This window comes from Anabas testudineus, chromosome 3, assembly GCF_900324465.2.
Source record: "Anabas testudineus chromosome 3, fAnaTes1.2, whole genome shotgun sequence".
Lineage (NCBI taxonomy): Eukaryota > Metazoa > Chordata > Actinopteri > Anabantiformes > Anabantidae > Anabas > Anabas testudineus.
The window spans coordinates 6,583,241-6,591,051 of NC_046612.1; the positions used below are offsets into that span (position 1 = coordinate 6,583,241).

Sequence of the window (7,811 nt, forward strand, 5' to 3'; positions counted from 1 at the left end):
CCCAAATCAAAGCACAAAGGCTATGAATAGTGATTTCTCTGGTTCTCCTCCTCACCAGGACTGGCTGAGAGGTCTTCCCCCCTGAGACTTTCCTCTTTGACCCCAACAAATGGACTGTTGTCAACTGAATAAAAAAGAGGTGATTGGCCTTTAGTGATGGCTGGTGTTCAGGCAATGGATGTTTGATTGGTGTTCACAATGACAGAAAGAATCCTATGTAGAGATTGGTAGAGCTCAGTGCTCAGTAGGATGTCTTGTGATTTGACATCAGAATTACAAGAGCTGGACAGTGAGGAGGAACATCTTTATGGTTATATTACTGGGTTATTGATTGATTGTCATGAGAACTAAAAAACAGCCTCGCAAAACATCCTTAGCCTTGTGAGTTCCTTTGTTTAACGACATAAAGTAACTATAAACTCTGAGAGAAACCACCCAGAGAAAGCATGAAGATGTAACTAATTGTCACTGTCATGTGGCAATTTGGTATTGTAGGCCTCCAGAAGGGCAGGGGCTTTTCCGGAGTGTGCTGATGAGTTTTATTTATTCCACAAGGACCCTGATATCTTGCTCAGTGGCCCAGTGAGACCTGTTGGCAAGGACAGTGAGAAAATGTAGGTTGTTACGTCCATCCATGAGCCCAGATGGACTCTGCAGCCTGCTCCAATCAGCTCACAAAGGTGATATAATTGCCAGGGCAGGATGGGACAAGGCCACCGCCTTTGGAGTTCCTCAGTCTCCTCCTTTTCCCATTGCACCTATTCTCTTCCACTCTATACTCACTGATTATCCTCCCCTCCCTCATTGTCCTATTATCCCCCTCCAACAACAGGCCAATTTGTCCCTCCAGCTTGGCTCTCGCCTCCCCTCCTGCTGCGTTATTTAGCCCCTCTTCTGCACTTCAATAGCAGGTACTGATTAGAGAACTTCCACGACCTTTTCGGTATTCCTCAAAAATCCCTCCTCCCCTTCCCAGCAACCTTTAATCTGATTACAGGCTTTCCGCAGCTTTTCAGAGGAGGCCAGTCCCAGGAGGACAATAGCAGACCAAGTGGATTCACAAACACTCTCCCCAGGATCATATGATTCACAAAAGGAGCTGCATCCACTCTCCTTCAGCGTCAAGTCCTAGCAAGGCCTTTCTACACAATAATTTAAACAAGAAAATCTCCTGTCCTCAAAAATTTTACAAAACTTTTCCAAAAAATGGATTAGGCTAATGGAAGTAAGATGAATTTGATGAATTTAAACTGTCACGTTCTAAACTCTCAACATTATAAACTGTCCAAAAAGCCAAACATATGTCGCTCTGTCGTATGTGAGCGTCTGGGGTTGGGGAAACTATCCAGAAACTCACTGCTCTGTGATTACGAATTATTATAAACACATAAAAACTACATGACATGAACCTGTAATAAAAAATAAAATGTTGATTGAATGCCTTTAAATCATCAATAAAACTAATCTGCAGGAAACAACATCTAATACAGAAGTAAAGAAGAATAAAAAACGTATGAAACCTTCTAAATTATGCTGTCTTATTGTAGTAATCCCGACTCTGAGGTATTTGACCCCAGCTGCGTTTTAACAGTTAACCAGACAGTTAACTTGTTTGACCTCATCAGGCCGTTTTACAGACCTCTTCACTCAATAAACCTCCTGCCACCAGTCAACCTGACAAGACCAGCACAAAGCACATGTCCAGTCAGTGTATTTAGAGTTCACTAATGTCAGGAAATGACCCTATTGACTGGCCTGTCCAGGCCTCATTACCATGAGAATAAAAGGACCAGAGAGACTGGACCCTTGGGGCCAACAAGCAAGCCCATGATGTCCTGAAGGACGTTCAGTGTTTTCTGCTTTTGGTCTCCAGACTCACAACTTCAGTCATTATAAAATCAAGGTATGTTGTTGATATGAAGCTATTTTTCAATTCATCAGTTTTGCTAATTGTTGGAAATCAGACTGAACATCCGATCTCCTGCAGAATAAATAAAAGTAAGAGTCTCGTGAATGTGAAGGTATAGGCTGGCATGAAACTGCTCTGGGAGATGTGTCACAATTCAAGAAAATGTATGTACATTTCCCAATGATCTATTTTTACATTTTTTTCTCACAAATTTCAGCTGGGTTTAACCAAACTGAGTTTATAACCAAAGGCTGCAAGATATCAGTCGGTGTCCAGCAGATGTTTGAGATCAAAACAAAAAGTGTACGTTTCTCTTTTTTTGTATGCAGTCTGGTCCCCAGCTGCAGAAAACAAATCCATGTGCACTGCTCAAATGATCAAACATTTTGTTGTTAGTAGAGTAAATGTGCTGTGCATGCAGATTTTAGTTGTTAGTTCTACACATGTTAAAGCTGCTAAAGCTTTTCAAACTAGAAAACTGATGAATACACACAGTTATACCTGTAAAGCACATCACATGGGCCTAGTGTTTATGTAAAACAGGAAAAAGGGTAGATCTTCTATTGAGCTTTTATTTCTGACATAAAAAACTGTTGGGCTGTGATTTACACTGAATATTTTACCCCATAGCGCCACCTTATGGGGTAAAAGAGAAATTGTCATTTCAGACAGGTTGTATTTAATGGTTAAATACGGCACATATAAAGGTGTCACTAGGAAAATCATACATCACCAGAGGAGGGAAGTAACTAAATACATGTATTCAAGTACAAGTTTGAGGTACTTACTTTACTTGTACTCCACTACAAATCAGAAGAAAATATTGTACTTTTACTCTGTTACATTCATGTGACAGCATTAGTTACTAGTTACTTTTTGCAGGTTTAGATTCTTATAATAAATGTTAATGTTGATGTAATTTATGAATTCATTCTGGTATAATAATCGGGTTAAGACCAGCCCGACCCGATCAGACCAACTTCTGTTTTTGTCCCACAGTCTGTAGGTAACAACACATCTGTACCATCATTTTCACTTTGAGAATTTACCCAATAAATATGGATAACAACAGCATCAAATTCAACTCTGTTCAAAATACACCGGTTTCTTAGTGCAGTACTTTTACTTTTGTACTTTAAGTAAAGTTTGGTGTATGTACTTTGGTTCTTGTACTTTTACTTAAGTATTGAGTTTGTATACTTTAGTCACCTGTGATCACAACCGCCATCACAGTCTATGCTTTACTTTATTTGTCCTTTCAGACATTATAATAATTACTTATATTTTGTTATAACTATTGTCGCAATTTTTGTTTTTTTACCACAATCAGTTATTTCACTAAACACAGTGTGTCCACTTGTACTGTACTTTGCAATGTTTATTAGGAAATGTTTTTTTTTTTTATTTTGATTACTTTTAAGTGTATTTATATTCTAGTAAATATATGTAAAAGGTAAATAAGAGTTAAAGACAAGAATATAATATAATGTTTTTAATTTTACATTTCTTTCATCAACAGACTTGCACAACTCAAATTATAATATGCTAATAATACAACAAGCAGAGTGTCACATATAATCAAGAGGATGTACCATTCAACACCACAGCAACTAAGTTGCTGGAAACTGTATCATAGCTACAATATAAAACAAATAAAAAGTGGAATTATTTGTATATACAATTGACAAAGTCCTTTACATAATGCAAAAGAAAAAACTTACATGTACCTCTCTATCTATCTTTTTAAAAAATGGCTGCATATTTTGTGAAATTGCCTTCAGTTCATAAAGGCCATCCACAAATTTTCAAGCTAACAGCTTTCCGTTCTTCTGTGCATCATAATTAGTTTACGCAACATAAATCGCAACATAAGTATTTGACCTTTTAAAAGCGTTTTCCATTCATCAAGCATCTGTCATTATGTGTATATATTGTCATTATTATATGCAGAGTGTAAATCGGAGTAAATCTTGGAAGATAAGAGTGATTTTCATGTTAAAAAATGTTCTTCATCTTTTGTAGGGTTACCAATCTGTGTGGTTGCCTCCTTCATAAATTAATGTAGTTTCACAGCTATATATAATGGTAATTAATGTGATGGAGTTGATCTCCTACTGTGCGGCTCTAAAGTTGCTCCAGATTATAGTTTGAATCACATCTGTCAAACAAACAAAGAAATTCACAGTTGTTGAGAAATTTATGAAAAGTAAAAAGTAAGTGAGAATGTGTAACTGTGAGTCAGCTTACCTGTCTTGGTGCTTGTGTGCCATGTGGTTGTTGTACTCCAAAACAGGAGGAATGCTCTCCTCATCCTCAGGAACCTGAAACCGACAAGTGGGATAAGATCATGAGTCATGAGGGATTTCAGAGAGTGTTAAATCTTTTTTCAATTAAATGACCACACCACCATCTGGTGGTGAAGAGACATTCTTACCTCCCAGTAAACTTCATCATCAAAGCAGTTATCATCAGCAGGGTCGCCCCAGATAGGCAACTTCAGGATGAGCCCTTTAAACAGAGAACAAAGAAGCATTAAACAAGACATCCCAAAAATCTATTTAGAGAAATTGATAAATGATTTTTAAACTAGCTCTGTAACATTTATGTAAAGTCCTTTTAAAATCAGAATAGATTCCCTTCTGACAATAGCAGTCATAATATTGCTTGGAACAGACTGTTTGACATCACAGACCATTGTTTTCGTTAGTTGGATAATGTGCAACATGTTTTTAAAACTTACCAACAATTGCCCCTCCAACAATTCCAAATACCATTGCCACACATGTGCCAGCAGCCTGGTAGCCTCCCTGCGTACCTGCACCTCTGTTTGCATAATTGCCTTCCAAGCCAAGTGTAGCAATCAACCTAGGCAGAAAAAAAGCCAGATTGTCACATAAAGTCTGTGCAAAGCAAAGTCAGTTTTATCTCATCAATAAGTGAAACTACAAATGTCTTTGTTAATGAAAGTAAACACAGTGTTTTCCTGTGATGCTGTAAACGGGCAAAGTCAATTCTGAATCCAGTTTAATTGTCACTTACCCCTCTTTGCTGTAGACAGATTCAGAGGCCATTGCTGCAACGATGGCACTGATAAATCCGCCAAGCATCCCCGGCACAGCATGCAGGTTGTGGATACCACATGTATCCTGGAGCTTGAGATGTTTTTCTAAGAAGGGCTGATTATGAGAAAAATTATAACATATATAATTAAAAAAAACTGTAGCCACACCTGTATTAGGGCCCTTTAATGTTGAGCCACTGTAGCTAGCTATTTAGCCACTTTGCAACATTAATGTATGTGTTTAATTAGATAATAATGTCTGCCATAAGGTTCAAAGTCAGCAACACCTTCAAGAACAAACTGGGTTGTGTCATAATTTGCTTCACTTCACAGTTTCCATCTTACATTTAACTTTGAAAGTACTCAGTGAGAGCTCTTAACATTAGTCATCGGATTTTGGAATCTGGAAGGAACTGGTCTTAAAAGTAAAGAAATGAAAGACTGCAGGCTCACCGAGACAAATTTAAAGCCAAAGGTGGAGATGATGCCACAGAAGAAACCCACAATGAGTGAGCCGTATGGACTTATCATGAACTCTGCTGATGCTCCCATGGCCACACCACCTGCCAAAGTGGCATTCTGGATATGCACCTGTCAGGTGAAACAGCATGTGAGTCATAAGAGATAATATATACAACAAATGCCACATGACTACTTGTAGAATTATTGAGCGAATGTCATGTGTGTTATCTGTTTTCTACAACATAGCATTACCATATCCAGTCTTCCTCTCTTCTCAGTCATACTGGAGATGGCCACAGCTGTGACAACGGAGGCAGCCAGGGAGATGTAAGTGTTTATGGCTGCTCTGTGCTGTCCATCACCGTGATTTGCAATGGCTGAGTTAAAACTGGGCCAGAACAACCACAGGAACAGTGTGCCTGTGAGGTGAGAAAAAGTCAACCAAAGCTCAGTTGGACTTTTACAAACAAGGAAACCAGTCAATGTAAAATATTACATATATTAAATGTAGTTTAGTTTAGTCTCCGAAAGGAAATACGAATGTGAGGTTAAAATGTGTTGACATATGAAATATAAACTACTGGTTACTCACCAATCATGGCAAACAAGTCAGAGTGGTAGACAGATCCATTCAGGTGTTTGCTCTTGTTTAGGTTTGGTCGGTAGAGGATCCAGGAGATGGCCAAACCATAGTATCCACCGAAGGTATGAATGACCATGGAGCCACCAGCATCTCTGCACTGTGGAAACAAAAATTTCACTGTTGTAAATCCTAAATCCTTGGACAACTAATAGTTAAGTTCCCTGTGGGATAATTATGGTGGGACTCACATGAAGGAGGTTGAGGATGATATATTCCTCCACAGCATACAGTGTGACGCCAAACAAGGAGACAACCATCATCTGGACTGGGCTTACTTTTCCCAGGAGGGCACCGAAGGCAATCAGAACGCCACCACAGCAGAAATCTGCATTGATTAAACTGCAGAGGATATGGACCAAGTTAATATGCATTACTGACTACTGATGTAACAACGTCTTGTAGAGCAGGGCGTTACATGACACACCTGTGTTGTCCCACATGCAGCCCTCTATTGTACTGAATGACACATATTGTAAAAACATTTTATGAAGAGACCTACTTCTCTATTCCAATGAGGATTTTTCCAGTGCTGTAGTCGAGGGAGTGGAACCAGCCTTGCATGAGAAGAGCCCACTGCAGACCAAAGGCGGCAATCAGGAAGGTGAAACCCACAGCACCGAAGCTGTAGCGCTTCAGAAATGTCATGAGGAAACCAAATCCAACGAAAATCATGACGTGGACGTCCTGGAAGCCTGCAGGGAGGGCAATAAAACATTATAATGACAAGTGTCAAGGCGTTACAGAACGTGGTGCACTTGAAAGATTAATTAAATAGAACAACACAAAACATCTGGGTTGAACAAAAACCTTCTCCTCCTTCTCACATTAGTCAGTCAGTTAAATGCTCAAGAGAGGTTTTGGATTCCTCATTAATCATCACAATGAATCCGGAAACATCATAAACATTGCATAGTATGATGAAAGGTGTGTTTTGCTTTGTGTGGTGCTAATATTTTAATTTCACATTAAAGGAGAAGGGGGGCCTATCATAAAGTGCTCAACTTTCGAAACCAGGAGAAAAACTGGTTAAATCTGTTGATAAGACAGTTTCAGTTCCGCTGAAGTGTAGGACATAAGAAATATATTGAATTTCTTGATAAAAGGTATTATAAGAAAGGTTAGAGAAAGTTACGCCTGTGTAGTCATCTGTCTACCATGAGTGGAAAAATAGCCAAGAAATATTATCATACATTGCTAATATTCCTGCTCATTCATTAATGAAACACACATATGTTGTACTCACTGGGATATCGGTAGTAGAAGTCATTTTCCATGTCGGTGGTGATGTTGTGAGTTTTTTTATACTCTCCCCAGTGTGCATCTGCCTCTTCATTATACCTGACGAAAATTCCAAACAGCACAACCATAGCAATCTCCCAGACGAAGCAGACCGCCGGCAGACTAACACGCACATTGGTGTTCTTATCCTGGCTGAAAAAGCAGTTCCCCATGGTGATGGTTCTTTGCTGATGATGCTCCGATCACTTCTCAGCCAAGTTCTCACTTCACTGTGACTTCCAACAGCATCCCGGCTGGTATTTATAGAGCTTATGAGAGGTGTGCCCCAAATCTCTCCCACTGATAGGAGGTGGTGACACATTATCTAACAGGTAAACCACTCCTCATCTGCTAGCTTTTGTTTCTGCTCTTTAACTAGACCAAGCTGCAGATCTTAACATTCCTGCTAGAACAGGTGTCATTGCCGGAAATAAAGTAATGAAGTGAGAGGAAACAAC

The 7,811-nt window shown here is 39.2% G+C and overlaps 1 protein-coding gene across 1 annotated transcript; it reads right to left on the minus strand.

Moving 5' to 3' along the window:
• Positions 1 to 3,621: 3,621 nt before the first annotated feature.
• On the minus strand, positions 3,622 to 7,597 carry rhcga (Rh family, C glycoprotein a). Its single transcript, XM_026378958.1, has 11 exons — positions 7,319 to 7,597; positions 6,575 to 6,767; positions 6,264 to 6,414; positions 6,025 to 6,172; positions 5,685 to 5,851; positions 5,424 to 5,561; positions 4,949 to 5,085; positions 4,650 to 4,774; positions 4,344 to 4,417; positions 4,157 to 4,230; positions 3,622 to 4,067 (listed from the first exon to the last, which is right to left on the minus strand). The coding sequence occupies exons 1-11, from the start codon at positions 7,524 to 7,526 to the stop codon at positions 4,034 to 4,036; spliced, it is 1,449 nt and encodes a 482-aa protein (XP_026234743.1). The 5' UTR covers positions 7,527 to 7,597; the 3' UTR covers positions 3,622 to 4,033.
• Between the last annotated feature and the right edge of the window lie 214 nt (positions 7,598 to 7,811).

Coding starts and splice junctions, on each gene's coding strand:
- rhcga (XM_026378958.1), bottom strand. CDS start 7,526: ATGGGGAACTGCTTTTTCAGCCAGGATAAGAACACCAATGTGCGTGTT. Junction 5,852..6,024: donor TGACTTGTTTGCCATGATTG/GTGAGTAACCAG, acceptor CTCACCTCACAG/GCACACTGTTCCTGTGGTTG. Junction 5,086..5,423: donor TTGGCTTTAAATTTGTCTCG/GTGAGCCTGCAG, acceptor TCTCATAATCAG/CCCTTCTTAGAAAAACATCT.